Here is a 20,028-nt window from a genome sequence, read left to right as displayed (position 1 = left end):
CTCCTTCCCTTCTCCAACTACTCCTCCTTTCTAGCAGCACTTTCCGCCCATACCCGCGTTTCCGTCACCTTGCCCGCTAACATCGACCTTGGGGGCAGCCGTCTGATCCGTCCTGGCGGTGTCGATAAGGCGCTTCTTGATGTCGCCGGCGAGACTGTAAAACGCCTGGTCGACGTTGATGTTGCTCTTGGCCGAGACCTCGAGGAAGGGGATGCCGAGTTCGTCGGCGAGGGCCTGGCCCTGTTCTGTGGAGACGGCGCGCTTCTCTTCCCAGTCGCACTTGTTGCCGATGAGGATCTTGTTGACGCCTTCGGTGGCGTGTTGCTCGACGTTGGAGAACCATGTGCGGATGTCTGGGTGGTGTTAGTGTTTTCTTTGTTGAGACATTCCGGCCTGTTAAGCTGGGATGATAGAAGGTGTGTGGGTGGGCGGCGGGACGTACTGTTGAAGCTCCTTTCATCCGTGACGTCGTAAACTAGCAGGATACCCATGGCACCTCTGTAGTACGCCGTGGTAATGGTCCGGAAGCGCTCTTGGCCAGCGGTATCCCATATCTGCAGCTTCACGCGCTTGCCGTCGAGCTCGATGGTGCGGATCTTGAAGTCGATGCCGATGGTGGTGATGAACGAGGGCGTGAACGAGTCTTCGCTGAAGCGCAGCAGGCAGCACGATTTGCCTACGCCCGAGTCGCCTATGAGGAGTAGTTTGATCTACGCGGGGGAGGTTGTTAGTGTGGGTCTGTGTATAGGCGGTGGAGGGGCGTTCAGGGTCCAGCATGTATGCGGAAGCTGGGCAGGCGCATGTCAGAAAGAGGCATAGGGCGAAGCTTACGAGAAAGTCATAATTCCTGGAGCCAGCCATCTTGATATAGAGTCGTGGGATGCGTTATCGAGCGGAGGTGGTTGCGGAGTTGGCGCCCGCCGGTTTGGGGTGTGCGGTGGAGCTGGCGGTGGTTGCGTGGTTGCGGAAGAATGGCGGTGTTAGACTCGAGCCTGATGATAGAGAGTATGCGTGAGAACAGGCGGGCTTGGGGTGAATGTTGCTGTGTGGCTAACAGCAGGCAGCGAAGTAAACGGCGTGGGAGCGAGTTCACAGGTGCTGGCCAACGTTGGACGTTAGCGCCAATAGTCCGCACGGGCTTCACCACCTCCGTCACTGCAGCTGTCGTCTGCGAGTGACGAGAGGCGGCTGGCTTGGTGGCAACTGCGCATCTGCCTTGACTCGGCTGTCACTACCGGCATCACGACCCAGCACACGAGACACGGTCATGTGCTGGCGTTGAAGAGCCTCATTTCCAGGTTTTGTTTTGCGCCTCGGTACATACCCACACGATACTTGTTGAGCTAGTCTTGGATAGTAGACATCTGATCTGTCATGTTCCGCCTGCACCTATTGAGAACACGGTTCTAAAATTACAAGCTTCTTCGTATGTTTGTATTGAAGTGGGTATGTACGCTGATCATAAATGCGCTGTGACTGGATCATCCCAGTTGCAAAGATGCCCTCAAGTAAACCATTTCGAGTACGCCCACCTAATGCGCTCAACTACTTTTTGCTGTCGCTGCAGCCCACTTCTCACGTCAACAAGCTCATCTATCTCTACCAGGAAGTCGTGGAAGATGCGTCGGGGTAGTATGCCACTCGCAGCCTGTCGCAGGAGATGCACTTCGCAGAGGAGGAGACCGTGATCCTTGTAGGAAATTTCGCCGTCTTCTGTGGGTGTTGCGCTGGTAAGGATGCGATCGATGTTGCGCAGGATGAGCAGCATGCGGCCCTGCCTCGCCCACATCTGGACGCCTTTACGGCTGCTGAAGACGCCTCGGAGGTATCGGTAGACGCCGATACTGACGAGAACACCAGGCGTCAGACCGATGAAGCCAAAGAGCAACTCCTGGCTCTTGAGAATGCTGTCAATACCGCTCATCGCGACTTCCACATCGACCTTGGTCTTCTGCACCTGAATGAGCAGTGCGCTAGCTAGGTTACCAACTATCGCACCCTTGACCGGACTTTGGATGTCCTTTTCGTAAGATCTCAAGACCGTGGTCAGATCGCCTTCGCGGACCTTCGCCCTGATATCGGCAATTTGAGTCTCGTTCAAGGCGGGGCCTTCAGGGTTCTTCACCGCAAAGTCAATGACCATGCGCTCAAGGCTTGCGCGGTCAGACTCCAAGCTTCGTTTGCTCATGATGGAAACCTCGCTATCTTCATTGTGGCGGATGGTACCAATGATCCTCATTGCGGGCTCCACGACCCAATTTGTCCAGAAGTCGATTACAGTCTGTCCTAGTTCGCGTACCCAGGCCAGAATCTCTTCTTTTCGGTTGACAAATATACGCAGGATAGTGGTCGAGGATACGAGGAGCATGGTGGCCGGTAGCCAATAGCGGATAAGGAGAGATGGACGTCCGTTCTCCTTGACGACAGCGTTGAAGTCTGCGGTGTAGGTGGGCAATGCTTCCTGGAGCAGGTACTGAAGTCGCTCTGCTACGTCCGCTGGCTTGAGTGTGGTTGCCGTTCGTTCTCCAGTGGGTTCGTGCAGCGAGTAGAGTTGATCGTCTTGAGTAATGCCAGCAACAGAATCGTCAAACTTATTAACGGATATCTCTGCAGCGTTCACACTTTGGATGACTGCGTCCATCAGGGCGATGTTCTTAGCCATGACGCTCTTCCATCTATGTCCGCTTTGTGCGCCGAGCAGTGGGGGAGATTGGGTGCCATCGTCGTGTACACTGGGATGGTCAGCAGTCGCTCACGGTCTTCGCGGATGTTTGATAGCAAACCTCTCATTACCCAGCCCTTCGCCTAGAAGCACACCGAGCGCATTCGCATTGATGAGCCGTATCTTCCTCAACGCTGCGCGCTTCCTCCTGCCTTCGTTCCTGACCAGCGCCAACGGGCTCACGACCCTTCGCTGGATGTTGGCAATGCTGCGCTCTTGCACCGCATCCTTGACAAGGCCGTAAAACTGGCTCCACCCATCAGCCAATTGTCCGCCCCTCGACCGCACATCGCGATATATCTCCTGCGACCATTTCCACACCCGAACCGGCGATGTTTGTATCGAGTATAGCCCAGCGAATCGGTAGGTGGAGAGGATGTCATCCCAGTACCACAGGTCGTCTTCCAATGGTATAGTCTGTTCCAATATCGTATTCAGGACCTGTCCGTAGACCTGTGTCGTGGCCTTGCTGACTAGCAGCCATTCCAGTTCATGTTCGTAGCTCGCATCCTCGTAGCTGCTGGCGATGTTGGCACGCTGCAGCGTCTCGGATATGCGTGCGATGGACACAAGGCTGTGTTTGGATGACGCGGTCGTGGAGAGGGACTTGATGAGGTACTGCAGGTGCGCGATTCGTGTCGTCTTGGTGGGGTCGTGGGCTTCCTCGGCGGTGATGGAGAAGCTGCCTTGTCGTGTCGCCGACAGCTGCAGCCGGTCGAGCTGGCTGTCAATTCGACGCACTTGGCTGACACCGTATTAGCTATACCGGGCTGTATCGATTGGAACACTCCAACTTACTCAACCACGAAAGACATGGCTACCGGCGCGTGGGCTTTCACATGGAGGATGCGGCGGGATTATTTTGGTACGAGGGGATCTGGAGATCTGAACCGGGATGACGCGCCCCCACCCGCCGCCAATGACGTTCTAGGCCTGCCATCAATCCATCACCAGTTGCACACACTCTCCGCTTCCTGTCACATGTTTCCTTCTCTTGAACACACAGAGACGAGCCAGCTACGAAATGCCATGTTTGTACGTGACATGCTCCGACGTCTACCACTCGGTAAACCTGAGTAAATCTACTCATCCGATAACACGAACACATAAACGCCTTCTAAGAATCAAGCTAATGCAATTGGACTTGAAGACTAGATTGGTATTTCAGTGTATTTGACACGCCATTCCCTTATCCGATGCCCAGCACTCATGCTAACGATGGTGCCTTCCGCCACGAGCAACTCCGCACAACAGTGAATCTGCCATCGCTCGCAGATTCCTCCATGACGTCGCAGCAATTCTCCTATAATAACAAACAACTATAGCCAGACTATTGAGCGGCTGCAACCAGACCTGGCTGCTGGACGCTTCCGATGACCGTGCCACAATGCACTCGCAGCAACACCATCTCGAACAGGAAACTCGTCTCCGACCCAAGAACCAGTCTAGCGGTCTCCCCTAAAAGCAAACAAAGGCACAAAAAACGGCGTCCATCCAATTTCCACAGCCTGTCGGGTTCGAAACAGTGGTAGAGGTGCTAGCTAGCGACGCGAGCGCTCATTCGGACCGAGGGCTGATCAGCGACATCGTCCAAATCCGATTCCATGGAACGCAATTGCAAAGCGCTTGCCTCGTCGTCGGAGAGACGGGCGCTCATTGGCTCCAGCACGGGACTTGCTGAACGGGAGAGATCAACTTGCGGCACAGTCAATCTGATACCGTTTGGCTGGTCAGGGGCTAGCAGGGTCCCCTCGTCGACAAGCGAGTCGCGCTTTCTGGGGAGCTTCTGGCGCATGCCTAGTTCGGAGCCTACGCGCTCGATGCTCTTGAAGTACTGAGGGTGTTAGTTGACGACTAGAAGAGAAGGGTGTCGATGGGCGTACCTTGACGGTCTTGACTTGCAGCTCTAGGGTGGCGTCTTCGTCGACGACAATCATCGGGTGCGGGTGCATCTGGAGACTGGACAGCGTCCACATGTGGTTCACGCCGCCTTCGATGCACCGCTGAAGAGCTAGGGCCTTGTGTGCGCCTGTGATGATGATCACGACTTCGCGCGCCTGAGGAACGTTAGACTCTGTTGATGGACATGTTGGTGTGACTTACATCAAGAACAGTCTGCACGCCCACGGTCAATGCCATCTTCGGCACCTGATCGAGGTTGTTTCCGAAGAACCTTGAGTTGGCCAGAATGGTATCGTATGCAAGAGTCTTCACGCGGGTCCGAGACTTGAGGCTGGAACCAGGCTCGTTGAAGGCAATGTGTCCATCTGGCCCGATGCCGCCGAGGAACAGCTCGATGCCACCAGCACGTTGGATCTTCTCTTCGTAGTCATGGCATTCGACTTCCAGGTCAGGTGCGTTCCCGTTGAGGATATTGATGTTCTCGGGTTTCACGTCGACATGGGAGAAGAAGTGCTTATACATAAAGCTGTGGTAGCTCTCGGGGTGATCACGCGGGATGCCGACATACTCGTCCTGATTGGGTCAGCATCACTCTATATCACGCTGCTGTGAGACATTGGACGCAAGGGTGCGGCGCCATATGCAGGGCGGTAGTTCGTACCATATTAAACGTGACCACATTGCGGAAGGAGACTTGACCCGCTTTGTGGCGCTGTACAAGATGCTCGTAGATCAGGACAGGGCTGCTCCCAGTAGGCAGACCTAAGACAAAGGGTCTTTCTGGTGTTGGGGCAAAGGTGTTGATGCGCTCTATGCTGCGGCGTTAGTCGATATTAAGACACAACGAAGGAGCGAGGAATGCACCAATGACATAGTCGGCGATGTATTGGGACGCAGCCCTCGGATCGTCTCGAATGATTAGCCGCCTATAAGCGGTAAGCCGGGTGTCAGAAAACAAAGGTGTGCATGCTCATACATGATGTATGTATTGTTTGTGCCACTTGCAAGGACTGTGTGCGGAGTGAGGGGTCCAAGGTCATTCCTGCAGCGGGATGAGGGCGATTTCTATGAGGACTTGAACAGCTTCACGTCATTCTGGGGCAAGGTAGGATCGTGAGCTCGATCATCATCCAACGTCTCTTCATCGAAATGACAACGGCCCAACTTTCCGCATCTGAACACGTTCTCTGCAGCGCTCTCTGTATCGGTCCGCATGGTCGCGGTGCGTCATGCAATGGACGGTTGAGAGTGAACGTAGTGGTACAACGCGCCTATCTGCACCACCTTGGGCCGTGGACCCCCGTTCACTGCCATGTGCAATGTTACAGGAGCATGGCGGGGCGTGGTCATCACCGTCGCGTGTGATAGCAGTGGGAACTGAGCCGGGCGTGGGCCGCAAACTAGCCGTCACGGGCAGCCAGCAACGAACATCACGATAGCAGGCGTCACTGATAAGGCCGGCGTGCTGATGGAGTCGCAAAAGGACAATGTTACATTTCTGACTCGGGTGGTGGCGGGCGGAGAGCGTTGCACTTGTGGCTCTAGTGGGCGTCTTCTAGCTCGCGCAGCCCACTCAGCCCAGGACCGGGGGCTCAACCAACAATGTGGTCGCAGGCGCATGCAGATCCATGCATCGTCGATAAGCAGGCCTGCAACGCCCCGCTTTGACCTTCGATGGCTGTCCCGAGAACCACTGACGGCCAGAGTCCGGGCACCTGTAGCCGGCGCTCAAGGCTGCTGACGGCGTTGTACATACGGCTGGCGCTGCGGAACACGGATGCTTGTTGCCCTTTGTGCAGTGTCAGCCTGCGCCAGCGATTCCTTGGCCGACGGCTGTCACCTTTGTGTGGGCTTGCAGTCGTTTATCTCTTTGTGGAGGCCAGGCTGTGTCGCGTGCTGTGTCCGCCTCGCTACCCCGATGCAGGTTGGCTGGGGAGATTTGGTCGTGAATGGACCGTGTGAGGACCCTAGCTGACGGTCTGCTTAAAACTGACTGCCCCTCGCCTTCACCTTCGTATCCAAACCCTCGTTTAATTATAGTCTGCTGCTACCGTCGTGTGGTCTGAGCGCGAGCATCTAGTATCTTTATTGTAGCCTGTCTGCTCTCACCTTCTGCATCAACGACGACGTGCACATCTCCGTCTGTCGCAAGGCTCAACTCCGAATCGCGCGCTAATCGCCGGCATAACACCCACACTCACGGGCATCAACATGGCGACCACCGAGGAAAAACAGCCTCCGCACGCCGTCAACTCTCCAGAGCACTCATTGACTGACACCAACTCAAATGAGCTCCCTGCCTCGTGGAAATACAGACGCTTCACCATTCTCGGTTTCAAGCTGCCATGGTTCGCGTCACCACCCGTTCAGCTGGTCATTGTCTCCTTCGTCTGCTTCATGTGCCCGGGCATGTTCAATGCTCTGAACGGCATGGGTGGTGGCGGTCAACTTGACCCGACTGCCAACAACCGGGCCAACACGGCTTTGTACTCGACCTTTGCTGTTGTCGGCTTCTTTGCCGGCACATTTACCAACAAGCTTGGCATTCGCACTGCTCTGTCGTTTGGAGGCGTCGGATACTCCATCTACGTTGCCTCTTACCTGTGCTACAACCACACGCAGAATCTGGGCTTCACTACCTTTGCCGGTGCACTTCTCGGTGTATGCGCTGGTCTGCTATGGTGTGCGCAGGGTTAGTAATATCCATGTACGAACTGTATGTGAGACAAATACTGACTTCGTACACTCATCTTTAGGTGCCATCATGATGTCGTACCCGCCAGAGGATTCCAAGGGTCGCTACATTTCGTGGTTCTGGATGATCTTCAACCTTGGCGCTGTTATCGGCAGTTTGGTATGTTTACTTTACTCTGAGACCCTGAGAAGTCTAGTCGTGAACTTGACGCTAACTCTACCAGATTCCGCTGGGTCAGAACATCAACACCAAGACTGCCGGCACAGTTAACGACGGCACCTACGTCGGCTTCCTTGTCCTCACGATCCTCGGTGCTGCTCTCTCATGGACCCTCGTCGACGCAAAGGACGTCATCCGCGATGATGGCTCCAAGGTCATCGTCATGAAGCACCCGTCGTGGAAGTCAGAAATCGTTGGTCTCTACCAAACCTTCTTCACCGACCCGTACATCATCCTTCTTTTCCCCATGTTCCTGGCATCCAACTGGTTCTACACCTATCACTTCACCGAGATCAATGCTGCATACTTCAACGTCCGCACCCGCGCGCTCAACGGCGTCGTCTACTACATCATGCAGATTGTTGGTGCCTACGTCTTTGGCTACGCGCTCGACATTAAGGGTGTCCGCCGTACCACCCGTGCTAAGGCTGCGTGGGGTGTGCTTTTCGCCACTATCATGATTATCTGGGGCTTTGGATACATGTTCCAGAAGACCTACGACCGCGCCTGGGCAGAGGACGAGACAAACGAGAAGAAGGACTGGTCTGACGCAGGTTACGCCGGCCCCTTCGTCCTCTACATGTTCTACGGATTTTCCGATGCCGCCTGGCAAACATCAGTCTACTGGTAAGTTCCAATCAAGCTCCAACATGTCTAGGTCGTAATGCTAACAAACGCCAGGTTCATGGGTGCTCTGACCAACAACAGCCGCAAGCTCGCCAACTTCGCTGGTTTCTACAAGGGCATCCAGTCCGCTGGAGGTGCAATCACATGGCGTTTGGACGATACCAAGATTCCCTTCATGACCATGTTTGCTAGCAACTGGGGACTGCTCGCAGGCAGTTTGGTTGTTGCTCTACCTGTCATTCTCTGGAAGGTTGAGGATACCGTTGCCATTGAGAAGGACATTGCTTTCACCGACGAGACAGTGGCGGAAGTCGCCCCCAAGGCGGTTGTTCACTCAACGCCTGGTGACGCCGAGAAGGTCTAGTCAGGTCTTTGCACGGTTTTCATGATTGGGACTTCATGGGTAATGACGGTGTTCTTCAGCGGTACTTGTTAGTTTATGATACCTGGGCTCGAGTTGCATGGCGGGAATAGGGTCGTTTCGTGATAGTGCTACGAACAGCAATTCCCGATGTTCCTAACGAATGAACATCTACTTTCATTATTCACATGCTCAAAGTTGATTGTTGGTGCAAGGGTATGCAGTGTGGATGTGGCACAGTCACGGCGTGGACGGCGTGGTACACAACAGCCGTTTCATCTCGCTGACATCCAACGAAAACCAACAAAGTACCGAGCGTCTGTTACCGAAGAATTTGGAGGACCAGTGAAATGCGCAGGACAAGGTCAGCAACCTACGCCCCAACACGACCTGACACGTACGCGCCGCAAAGAACCCAATCCTCTTCCGAGACAATATTTTGCCCTACACATGCCCCATCGTATCAAAGCTATCACGGGACTAACTCTACCGACAGCTGATAGCCCCTTCCAGACTACCAAGCTTTACGATGCATCTGTCACCGAGCCGGACCGAGGTTGCCACTGCCCAGGACGCCTGATAATAGACCTGCTAGACCGCGACCCACGCCTCTCCGGATACGATGTTTCAACGGGGCCTCACGAGTTCTCGAATCCACCCTCGCGGGATCGACATGCCGAGGAGAGCCACGAGGTAAGTGACGGTTACAACGGAGTCGTGCAGCAAGTGCGCTAGGTATGTGGTGTCATCTATTCCCGTGATGCTCGAGCAGCTATCATACAGGAAGCCTAAGTGCGCTGAGTAAGCGCTACATAGACTATCTTTAATGTTGAACTCTCCATTGGGGTTGAAAGTATTCAGAGACTCAACGGCCGCGAAGTTGCGAGTCAGATCTGATCGAGCCTTGGCACTAGACAGCGGAAGGCACGTGCTCTCCGCTCGTCATGCATCAGACGCCGTCTGGTCTTACTGGCTGCTCCGTTTGGAGCCCACGTGAAGCTCTGCGATGATCGCCACCGGCGCATAAAGCCTGCAATATGGTTGAATCATACCGCGGCTAAGTCGTCCACCGAAGTCCCATCGTAAACGCTTACGGCAGGATTCGCGTCCCAATGCGCTAGTGGACGTCGCCGCCCAGCAGATGTAACCGTACCGTAGCAATGGCCGCTCGTCAAACTTCTACGAGACCCCACCAACCCTCGACATGCCAGCAACGCCATGTTTCCGCATATCCATCCAGCGTGCCTGGCGCCAGCGACACGCTGTTGACTGCCGCCCACCGCCAATACATCAGGCCCTTCCGGCTTCCTTCCCTGTTTCCATTTCCTCTTTGGCCCCCGCGATCGCCCATACGTGCTTGCCTGCCGTGCCCCAGCAGCAGGCCTCGCATACCAGTCCCCGGAGCAATACCTAACTACGTTCGCTAGTGGATACAACCTCTTTGATGTTCTGACAAGCCATACAACTATGCTTAAGAGCCTTTTGCGACATCGGTTCACTAATGCTCCCGGCCCGCGTCTAGTCTCCGTTCACTACGACATTTTCAGACTTTGAACACTCTCGCTGGACATTTGCGATTTAATAGAGCGTCTACAAACAACATTCGTTCGCAAGTCATACCATCGTCACCGTCTGCCGGACTCCCCGTGCCCCTCCATGCCACCTCTTCGACTCAAGCGCAAGAGCGGCCGCGTCACCCTCGTTCCAGAGTCAAACAACTCTCGTGACTTGCATCAAGCGTCAATCGAAAACAACAATCGTTGCTGGTACAAACAATTCATGCTTGATTTCTGGGAAGGGCTTCTCGCAGCTCTCGACAGAATCACCATGCTACCATCGCTGCTGCACTCTGTGCTCCCGTCAACAACTTCAAGAAGACGTGTACGGGATGGACTCAGGACTTACGACCGCACAATGGACGACCTACTTCGCGAGATTCAACGCCTGTTAGAGGCACCACTCGCAACTGCCAAGATGTTAGACATGTCTACGAGGCTGCAAGCGCAGTTCGCCCCCAAGTTGCAGTCGAGCGATATCTGCATGTTGCCCTCATACAACCACAAGCTGCCTTCTGGATTTGAAAAGGGGACATATCTGGCTCTCGATGTCGGCGGCTCAACGTTCCGTATCGCACTGGTGGAGCTGAATGGTAGACAACCAGACGCCAAGAACATGCGCATCGTGGTCATGAAGAGCTACAAGATCGACGAGAAGGTCAGGCAAAGAAGAGGCAACGACTTCTTTGAGTGGATGGCCGAGAAGATTCAGGATGCGCTTGCAGATCCTCTTCTGCGAAACTCAACCGACACGAGGAGCTTTCCTATGGGTCTGGCGTGGTCATTTCCTGTTGAGTATGTTACCACCACGTGTGCGGTATTGCATTGACTGACTGTTTCCAGGCAAACATCCAGTCGAAGCGCAAATCTACTAGCCATGGGAAAAGGGTTCCTTGCGACAGAGGGTGTTCTTGGTCAAGATTTGAGCGAGTTGATCATGGCACCATGCAGAAAGAGGGTAAGACTTGGTTATTCACCCAGAATCTGCAATCACTGACGCCTTCAAGGGCCTGCCCGTACACATGGACTCTATCATCAACGACTCATCAGCGACCTTACTGTCACGTGCCTACGAAGACCCTTCGACGCGTTTTGCTGTAATCCTCGGGACAGGGTTTAACATATCCGTACACCTGCCCGTCTCATCACTTGCGACTACCAAGTACAGGGGCTATCCTCAGCATTGGCTAGATGAAGCTACGCACGTACTCGTCAACACCGAGTGTAGCATGTTCGGCAAAGGTGTCTTCCCCACAACAAGATGGGACGAACAGCTAAACGAAGCGCACATGCGACCCGACTTCCAACCTTTCGAGCACATGATCAGTGGTCGATATATCGGAGAGATCGTTCGATTGATCCTAGTAGAAGCCGTTCAAAAAGCCGGCCTGTTCAGCGGAGAAATCCCCGATCAACTAGCTGAGACCTACACCCTCGACACCGGCACCATCGCCGCCATGGAGATGGATGACTCAAAACATTTGACCAGCGCCACAGCCCTCTTTCAGTCCAAACACCCTCTCAGCAAGCCACCCACCTACAACGATATCCAATTCGTCCGCCAAGTCTCGCAACTCGTTTCGCATCGCGCAGCCGCCTTTCTCGCCACCGGTATCCACGCATTATGGGCACTTAGAACGGAGTCAGAGGGTTTGACTCCTGCATCCGCTGGTCGGATGAGCATTGGTTGCAACGGCTCTGTCATCGAAAAGTATCCCTGTTTCAGAGAGCTGTGCCAGTCGCATCTCCACGAGCTGACTGCTGCATCAGGAGCGGAGCCAAATTCCGTTTCTTTGGAGATTGCGGTTGAGTCGGCTATCTACGGCGCGGCTGTTTCTGTCTGCTGTCTTGAGGGACAGTGAACAGCAAGCTGTAGCCTTTGCACTTCATACCCTTCGAGCAACATCATTGTACATACATTCTCAAGATGTTCTTTCCTTCTCTTCTCTCAATTTAGAAACACTTTACAGCCTAGCATGGAGACATTTACGAAGAGCATATGGGGAGCTTCATTACACGGTTCCCTTTTGGCGTTTTCTGAGGATACATGGCATCGCACGCTTTCCGGCATGCGCACGACCTAATGAAACATGTTCTAATCCACATTCCCTCCTTCTTCATGCTCAGCACGTGATGCAAACTCCTTCGAGAAACAGGCGGGAGAGCACACCAGCAAGTACGGACTCAATCACCAAATCCATCCAAAGCCACAAACCGGCACCCGTTCTTCTAGAACACCCAAATACGATAATCGTACGTAATCCACCTCCACCCCTATCTTTCCACCAAACGCAAGCCCACTCCTACCTTACCCACGACGCACCGCCGCCCCTCCTACCCACCTTCCAATACCGCGTCCCCAACCCCTGTCAAGCAAAACGGGGCAAACCAAACCAGACCAAACCCAACTCGGTACCGAGTCTCCGCCAACCAAAGAAAACCGAATAGGATTCTAGAACGTAACGTAGATAGGAGGATGTGGATGTAGGGGTCCATAGTAGGATGCCAGGGTAATGAGATACGATAAGCCACGTGGTGGGTACCGTTGCTGCGAAATCTGCAAACTGTGAAATTGCGCAATAGTTCAGAAGGATGCTGGACCCACTTCCCGAGGTTGCTAGTCATTACCCTTTTTGAGGGCAAGGGAGTATATGGTGGCATGCGCTATCAATTCAGTCTTTATCAATTCAGTCTTGTATCCCGAATGCTACATCGTGATAAACCCATCTATCTATCACACAACATCCCGCCTCTCACGGAAGTCTCGGGATTGTATCTTCGGCATTTCTCACGGTACATGTTCGGCCGGTCGGAAGACGCATTTCTTCCGCTGATAACGATGGTAATGGTGGTAGTGGTGGTAATGGGGATTGGCATATGCAATGTAATGCTACTGTTACACTCCTCCACTCCTCCACACCCCTCACCCCAATCCTACTCCAATCCTTACCCCAACATCAACGCCAACGTCAACGTCACTGTCAATGTCAACGATCAACCCCGAACTCGGTCGAAAACTAAGCCCGGAGATATCACGGTGCGGCACGACGCAAGACGACGTCGGCAACGATGAGGGGTGGATGCGCGTAGAGTGGTAAGTTGCAGTAGGGTTGGGTGGATGGTAACGGTAACGGTAACGGTAACGGTGGCGTTGCAGTGCGTGGTTTAGATGCATGTCTGTAACTGCGACTACGTCGGCGAGGTCGGTAGATCTGGGGTTGTGGGTGCGATGCGATGTGACATATGCCATGTAGATGTCATGTTTCTTCGATAGGGAAGGTTGTAGTCTACTACCTCGCCGATCGCTGACGAGGTGCTGATGGGGTTGCTATTGTTACATTCCTGCGGTGTGGATGTTGTGTATCGTGTCTACTCATGGTGAGTAAGCGACAGGGACGCCGCCGTGACAGGGAGACGACATATACGAGGTGACGTTGCGCCAGTGGGAAAGTGTCGCGAGAGATGAAAGGCCGAGTGAATATCAGGAGATGTGTGATGGATACGTGGATATGGATACAGTTGGGAGTGATGTGACATGAGAACAGAATGGTATAGTAATAACGTGCCGAGAAGGGGTAAATATCGCCGTCGTACAAGGTCCAAGAGATGTGACGGTAGGCCGAAAGATGTCGTGCCACGGACTGTGCGTTCACCTTGTCATGACGGCACAGCACAATTCAAATATCAATCACGGAGTGCCATGATGGTAAGGTGAACGCCCAGTCCATAGCGCAGGTGTACGCCCAGCTTGATACCTGCCTTCTCTTATTCAATGTCCCCAAGCTCCCAACCCAAGACTCTTCCGTACCTGGAAATAACTCTTTACACCAACTGCCATTCTTTTCCTCATAAAAGTATTACAAAATGATCCAAACGAATCAACGCAAAGGGTATCATAACAAAGAAAAAGAACCCACAACAACAAGTCTCAACCCCAAGCGTCCGAAAAGTACCTCTTCGACCTACTCTTCCCCGCATCTGCCTTGGAGTCCTGCGGAAAGGGCGTGATATGGTGAACAACATGCGGACGATAAACAGCATCAACAGGCGGCATCCAGTCATCCAGACCAAGCGGGAAGTATTCATAGAGGAGATCAGCACTCTCATCAGGGCTGTTGATGATGCCGATTGAAAAGGATGGGGGCCGCATTGGTGTAGCGCGTTTTCTTTGATGGTCGTTAGGTGACGGTGCTTTTTGGGGCTCGTCATCCGTGAGGGAAAGGGTGACAGGGGCTATAGATGCGCGATGCGGGGGCACGCTTCGTGAGATCTCGGGTGTCGATTGGGCGTATGGTGTGGCGTGTTGGAGTTGAGATGAAGGTGGATCGGGTGGTATTGCTGTCATGGCACCCGCTGGTATCTTCCAGTCAAAGTCGGGTGAGGGCGGCATTTCGTTTGCAGTGAACTCGAATGGCATCTGTAGTAAGTCCATGGGCTTGGACGAGGTCGCAGGTGGGTTGGGTGTTTGCTTCGGGGTGTGCTGGTTCGTGTCGCCAGTTGGCGTTCTGCTGGGTTGCTGTGGAGTGTGCACTTTGCGTGCTGTTGAACCGCCACTGATGGGCAGGTCCTTGCGGGCCTGGAAGTTGCGCGGGCTTCTTCCTCGCACGATAATTGCACCAGAGTGTACTTCGCATATTGGTACTTTGACACCACTAGCGAGAGTTGCTATCACCTTCAATCGCACAACAAAGTGCTGTTGTAGCTCCTTCCTCCTCCCATTGTTTGCAGTCGCTATCCGGAACTGCAGTCGCTTCCAACTGATAGGGAAACTAACATACTCCGAGTCCATGTCCTGTCCGGTCGACAGATCGAGTGGATATGTCGGTGGCTCCTTCTCAGTTTTGTCTTCGGTCGATGTACTACCCGTGGCCGGCGTCTTCCACGGGACCGAGATTATCTTTACGGGATTGCCCTCGAGTGATTCGGTTGCGGAAATGGTAAGTTCTTGGCCAAGAATCGGTATTTGGTCGCCTTGGTCGGTCATGAGGAACTGCAGACTCCGGGGAATTGTGATGGTGCCGGTGATCTGGAAGAGGTTCCTCCGGTAGCAAGTCAATTCCGACGGCGCCTGCACATCAGCTGCGGTTGCCCAGGGTGATTCGGCCAGAAAGAACATGCCGTGCAGCTGTGCCGACATTGATATTGACACCCTTTGCATAGCATATGTGAGGATGGTGTACGGTACGACGGGTAGCGAGAAGCTGAGGAGCTTGTTGTTGCTCTCGATGCTGGGACTCTCCGGCACGCCATTCTGATCGTGTGGGTGTATCGACTGCTCGTAGCCGCTCTGGACGTCGGAGAAGGGGTCTTCGTATGTGCTGGGGTAGCGCTTGAGCTGCGGGGGCATCTGCTGGAGGTGGTATGTCGAGTAGGCGTCCTCGCTTCTGCGCAAACATGTCAGTAGCTGTCAGGCAGGTGTCGCGCACTGCACCTACCCAATGAAGGTCTCGGCGTCGAAGTTGGAGCGCTGGTCATACTGCAGCGGAAGCGGCATGGCCATCTGCTGGTCGGGGCCGGTGACGGTCTGGAGCGGTATGTACGACATGGTGTTGGTGTTGAAGTGCTCCATGGCTTGGTGCAGCCTGGCCCGGGTCGAGGAAGAGGTCGCTTCCGAATCGGCGCATACGCGCAACAAGAGCTATGGCGCGGCGACGAGGAAGGCGCGACCGAGGGTGCAGTGGCAGGCACGTGGGAGTGGCAGTCGGCGGGTGGTGGTGGTGAATCGGGAACGCTTGGGGCTCTGGGGTTGGAGAGGTGGAGAGATGCGGCAAGGCGAGCGAGCGGAGAAGATGGGGGACGAGACTGCGTGCGCGCTGGCACTGTACAGCAAGGAGCGACACCGGACTAGACCGCACAGCAGGGCTTGGAGCGGTGGCTCGCGGGAACAAGACCAAGCGATGGCCTTCGTAGCTGTCTTGCTGAGGTTGTGCGACAGTGCATCTGCATCACATGCGCTTCTGGCCACGGTCGGATAGGCGCGCTGCACAAAGGGTCCCGTCTGCTGTGGGGCTCGGTAGGGGATTTTGACGGGAAGGATAAGCTTGACTACCCCAGGCCACGATGCAAAAGATTCCCAGGCACACTTTGTATATCTTTGCTATGATCTACGAGACACACAGCGCTGGCACGCTGACGCCTTCGGTAGGGCTTCTCGAAGGGTCAAGCCGAACGGTGATCATCCTACGCCATCCCCCAGTGGCGTCTCCTACTCTAGCTATGGACCCGCTCTCCAGCTGTAAAAATAACCCTGAAAGCCTCAGGCACCTCTAATCCGACGTCGCCTATACGGGAGGACATCTGTGTCTGCATTCTACGCTTGTCTATCGAAACCTGCCATGCCTATTGATTCGATAGCGGAGAGGCGCAGCAGCTCTACCAGGCCAAAGCTCGCGGATCGCCTTGCGACAGGGCGGGATCAGCCGAGTGAGCGCGTCGGAAGGGCAGCTCCTTCGAGCCCTTCAGTGACCGTGAGACTGAATCAGACGGCAGAGCTGATGCTGCAAAAATCAAGAACCACGGGCTGCAGCGTGAGAGACCGCTGATCTTTGGGTGTAATGGTTGGGATTATGATCCTGCGGTATGCATGCAGGACAAGCACGAGGTACACGGAAACGCCGACGGACCCTTTGAGAAAACCATCCGATCCGAGTACATACGGCCCACGACCTGAAGGGTGCTTGCATGGTATGACATCAGATCATGGTACGAGCGATACAAGTAACCAATGGGATGCCAGTCAGTCCCGGAGAGCAAAAAGCAACTAGCACACGCACCCAAAATAACCCCCAAACACCGACCAAAACATTATTAACCGAAGTAGCCAGGAACATGAGTATCTGGCAGAGGTACCGAGCAATCAAGCAGGCGGGATCATGGTCCAGGTCGCAGCATCACAGCTGACTTCCTCGAAGTTGTGCATGACATCGAAGCCCATTGCCGAGAAGCCGTCGAAGTTGCCGTCACCGTCCATCTACTTGCGTTAGTATCTTGTCGTGACCAGCATTAGGCGGCTACTTACATAGTCGAGCAAGCATGCATTGCACCCAAGCTGCTTGATCTGTCGCATGCCGAGTAGGATCAGCCCCTGCAGTAGTGTCGAGTACTCTCCCACACCAGGCGATATGACGGGCGAAGAAATGCCTCCAGCCGCCTCGTTGAGGTCCTTCAGCGGAGGTATGTATTCGGCAAGTCGTGAGTGATTGTTGTAGAGTACAACAGTTCCCACCAACGCACCGTCTTCTGGTCGCTTGGCTCGGATGATGCCACAAGCCGTCGGGTCAGTGAGCGCAAGTTTGTACACCTCTGCTAGACCCTGGCGGTTGCTCGTCTTGATGTGGTCGAGTATCGGTCCCGCATAGTCCCACCCGTACACAAGATCAAACTGTGCGCCTGCGCTCGCTAGACTCTTCGCCATGCCAGTCGGCGGATTCCACGTCTGCAGATTACGTGCTACCATGTTGCAGACAGGCCGGGAGAGTGCAGCACCCCAGCCTAGCTGTGCAAACCATGATCGGAGCCGTTTCCGCTCGTTTCCGTGTCCGGTTGGGATTCCAAGATACATACTTGGCAGGCGTGATCCAAGCTGGAATCTCTTGATACCTTCTTTCTGGAGTAGCGTGCGAATAGCCCGGTTGTGTAAGGAATGACCGATGGAGAGCTTTCTCCTTGCTGGGTCGACGAACAAAGCTCCAATTACACCAGTGCCCGTAGCCTTGAAGAAGTACGTTGAGCAGAAGCCGTACAGAGCTTGTGTGCTGCTGTTTCTAACAACAAAGTGTGACTCCTCCACTTCTGGATGATGCAGGATGAATGAGCTCGAAGTTGCACTCGACATCTCCGACCGTTGGTTTGGTGCCGTTTCCTCCGCGACAGCTGTGACCAATGTGTCCAGAGCATTACTGTCTCGCTCTTCGTTGAATATTTCCACGAGCCAATGTTGTTTTGATGGGTGAAGCTTTTGGCTCTTGCTGATGGTTCCTGGTAGTGTTCCGGAGGGGGATAGTTCGCCATAAAGTACCCTGACCAGGGAGTTGAGTGCAGTCTCCGTGAAGTCATAAGTGCCTGATGAAATTAGCTTCTTTGACCTTCGTTTGGACACGGACATGACTTACATATGTAGGTCCCAATGGTGTTGTCCATTGCGAAGTCGTACGGTGAGGAAACTGCGACCACAATGAGTGGTTTCTCACGCCTCTCTCCACCAGTTGTGTACTGCATGTTGCATATCATTGAGACATGCTTTGTGAATCCGTGCTGATACAGGTTGCGGTTTGCGTCAGCCGTAAGGACGATAATAGCACTCGCCCGATTGATGAGATTTTCGTGGACTGGACGAACACCGTTCGCAGTGTACGATGTGTGAAGCAGTCGTCCGTTGCGCTGTCTAGCAAGAGAACGACCCAGTTCTTTGAAGACTCTTTCTCCGCTCATGACTGAAGAACTCCGGTCCCAAGCAGCTGGCTCGGGCGAGTGACCCGCTGCCCCATTGGCAGCGTCGGATATAGCTCGTGATGCAGCGGATGCCGCCAAAGGCTTCACTAATGGTGTCAGTAGGAGAAGCTCCTCCTCGCTTTCGAGTATGTTCGTCAGTGGCAGAAGCCTATTCTTGTCGCGTACGACTGTGATGGAGCTGTTGTACGCTTTCGTTGACAGTGCGGTGTGCGAAGGCTGTAGCTTTTCCAGATAGTTGATACCTGGCGGGTTCAATGCTTTTTCCCAGGATGTGCACTTCTTCTTCATCGCCAGCACACGTCTGAGTGAGTTGAAGATACGTTCCTTCGAGACCATTTCGCTTTCTATGCCAGTCTTGAGGCCCTTCAGCCCTTCTTGTTGGAGTGAGAACGACCGGCATAGGAGGACTACGTCGCAGCCGGCGTTAACTGCCATGACCGTGCCGCCGCCTACACCGATGTTGTGACTGAGAGCATCCATTTCTAGACACTCGGAAACCACTACACCGTCGAATTTGAGGTCTTTCCGAAGAAGGTCGTCGACAACTTGTTCCGACAGACACGCGTGCATCGCGTTGAGCCCCGCTGAGGACATGGCGCAACCACCAACCATCATGGAATCAAGACCTCTTTCGATGGCCTTCTTGAACGGAACCAAAGCGCTTAGACTTAGTTGTTCTAGCGATTCCGTGATGATCGGCACGTCAAGTGTTGAGCCCAGAAACTCCAGATTGCCGTACGAAGGAAAGTGCTTCCCCAAAGTCACCACGCCAGCGTCCTTGTAGCCTGCCATAAAAGCGCATCCAAAGGCGGACACCTCCTGAGGATCATCGCCAGCCGTCCGTACTCCAAGGGGCTGATTGCGCGCATTCGTGAGTACGTCCAGACATGGCCCGAAGATCCAGTTGATGCCACATGCAGCAATCTCCTGTGCGGTCGACTTAGCGACTTCAAAGGCTAGGTCCGTGGAGCCGGTTGCTGCCATTCCCATGTTACTAGGATACTGGCGGATGTAGATGTCATCAAACAGACTGTTGACGCCGCCATTCTCCTGGTCGATGCCGATGGCAAGCGGAACAGGGTGTCCAGCATCGTGGGCAATCTTCTGGAGCTCGTAGATAAGCGCAGTAGTATCTTCGGCAGCTATGACAGGTCAGCCTGACAGTGACAGACCGAAAAAGGTGGATTACCAACATTTGCAATTCTTGGCAGTAAGTAGTATGGAGCCAACATGATGTTCCTCGATCAGGGTACGAATGTGAGGAGTGACCGAGGTGCCATCGAAGCCCATCATGAACAGTTGGCCCTACAGCACCTTTGTCAGCGAATCCAGTCGCAGCATGGGCGGAAGCGACCCACCATAGTCCTGCATCACGGGCAAGTTAGCCTGACCTGTGGTCACATTGCGCAAACCTCAGGAAGCCTGAGAGGAGGAAGTGCGCCCGACGCGAAGCTCACCTATCGAGGTCATCCCAGACAGGGTCCATGTTTTCGAC

At 54.1% G+C, this 20,028-nt stretch overlaps 6 protein-coding genes across 6 annotated transcripts; 2 read left to right on the top strand and 4 right to left on the bottom strand.

Annotated features, from left to right (window-relative positions):
• Window positions 1-30: 30 nt before the first annotated feature.
• On the bottom strand, window positions 31-3,537 carry J4E90_009958 (uncharacterized protein; the record flags this gene model as incomplete). The annotated part of the gene is made up of 5 exons (XM_051439475.1): window positions 31-353; window positions 443-710; window positions 1,580-2,732; window positions 2,784-3,467; window positions 3,521-3,537. 5 exons carry the CDS (start codon window positions 3,535-3,537, stop codon window positions 31-33), a joined length of 2,445 nt encoding a protein of 814 aa, XP_051286692.1.
• Window positions 3,538-4,259: 722 nt separating this feature from the next.
• On the bottom strand, window positions 4,260-5,146 carry GNPDA1 (Glucosamine-6-phosphate isomerase 1; the record flags this gene model as incomplete). The annotated part of the gene is made up of 3 exons (XM_051439474.1): window positions 4,260-4,556; window positions 4,606-4,779; window positions 4,826-5,146. The coding sequence occupies 3 exons, from the start codon at window positions 5,144-5,146 to the stop codon at window positions 4,260-4,262; spliced, it is 792 nt and encodes a 263-aa protein (XP_051286691.1).
• A 1,689-nt stretch (window positions 5,147-6,835) lies between these two features.
• On the top strand, window positions 6,836-8,529 carry J4E90_009956 (uncharacterized protein; the record flags this gene model as incomplete). Its single annotated transcript, XM_051439473.1, has 4 exons — window positions 6,836-7,316; window positions 7,381-7,478; window positions 7,543-8,165; window positions 8,220-8,529. 4 exons carry the CDS (start codon window positions 6,836-6,838, stop codon window positions 8,527-8,529), a joined length of 1,512 nt encoding a protein of 503 aa, XP_051286690.1.
• Window positions 8,530-10,182: 1,653 nt separating this feature from the next.
• On the top strand, window positions 10,183-11,944 carry J4E90_009955 (uncharacterized protein; the record flags this gene model as incomplete). Its single annotated transcript, XM_051439472.1, has 3 exons — window positions 10,183-10,877; window positions 10,926-11,040; window positions 11,090-11,944. The coding sequence occupies 3 exons, from the start codon at window positions 10,183-10,185 to the stop codon at window positions 11,942-11,944; spliced, it is 1,665 nt and encodes a 554-aa protein (XP_051286689.1).
• A 2,066-nt stretch (window positions 11,945-14,010) lies between these two features.
• Window positions 14,011-15,627, bottom strand: J4E90_009954 (uncharacterized protein; the record flags this gene model as incomplete). The annotated part of the gene is made up of 2 exons (XM_051439471.1): window positions 14,011-15,466; window positions 15,518-15,627. The coding sequence occupies 2 exons, from the start codon at window positions 15,625-15,627 to the stop codon at window positions 14,011-14,013; spliced, it is 1,566 nt and encodes a 521-aa protein (XP_051286688.1).
• Window positions 15,628-16,938: 1,311 nt separating this feature from the next.
• J4E90_009953 (uncharacterized protein) lies at window positions 16,939-19,823 on the bottom strand (the record flags this gene model as incomplete). The annotated part of the gene is made up of 4 exons (XM_051439470.1): window positions 16,939-17,052; window positions 17,101-18,143; window positions 18,194-19,675; window positions 19,727-19,823. The coding sequence occupies 4 exons, from the start codon at window positions 19,821-19,823 to the stop codon at window positions 16,939-16,941; spliced, it is 2,736 nt and encodes a 911-aa protein (XP_051286687.1).
• Between the last annotated feature and the right edge of the window lie 205 nt (window positions 19,824-20,028).

This window comes from Alternaria incomplexa, assembly GCF_024043165.1.
Source record: "Alternaria incomplexa strain BMP 0042 chromosome Unknown scaffold_18, whole genome shotgun sequence".
Taxonomy (NCBI): domain Eukaryota; kingdom Fungi; phylum Ascomycota; class Dothideomycetes; order Pleosporales; family Pleosporaceae; genus Alternaria; species Alternaria incomplexa.
Note: the sequence above shows the minus strand (reverse complement) of the source record. Positions and strands in the feature narration are given on the sequence as shown.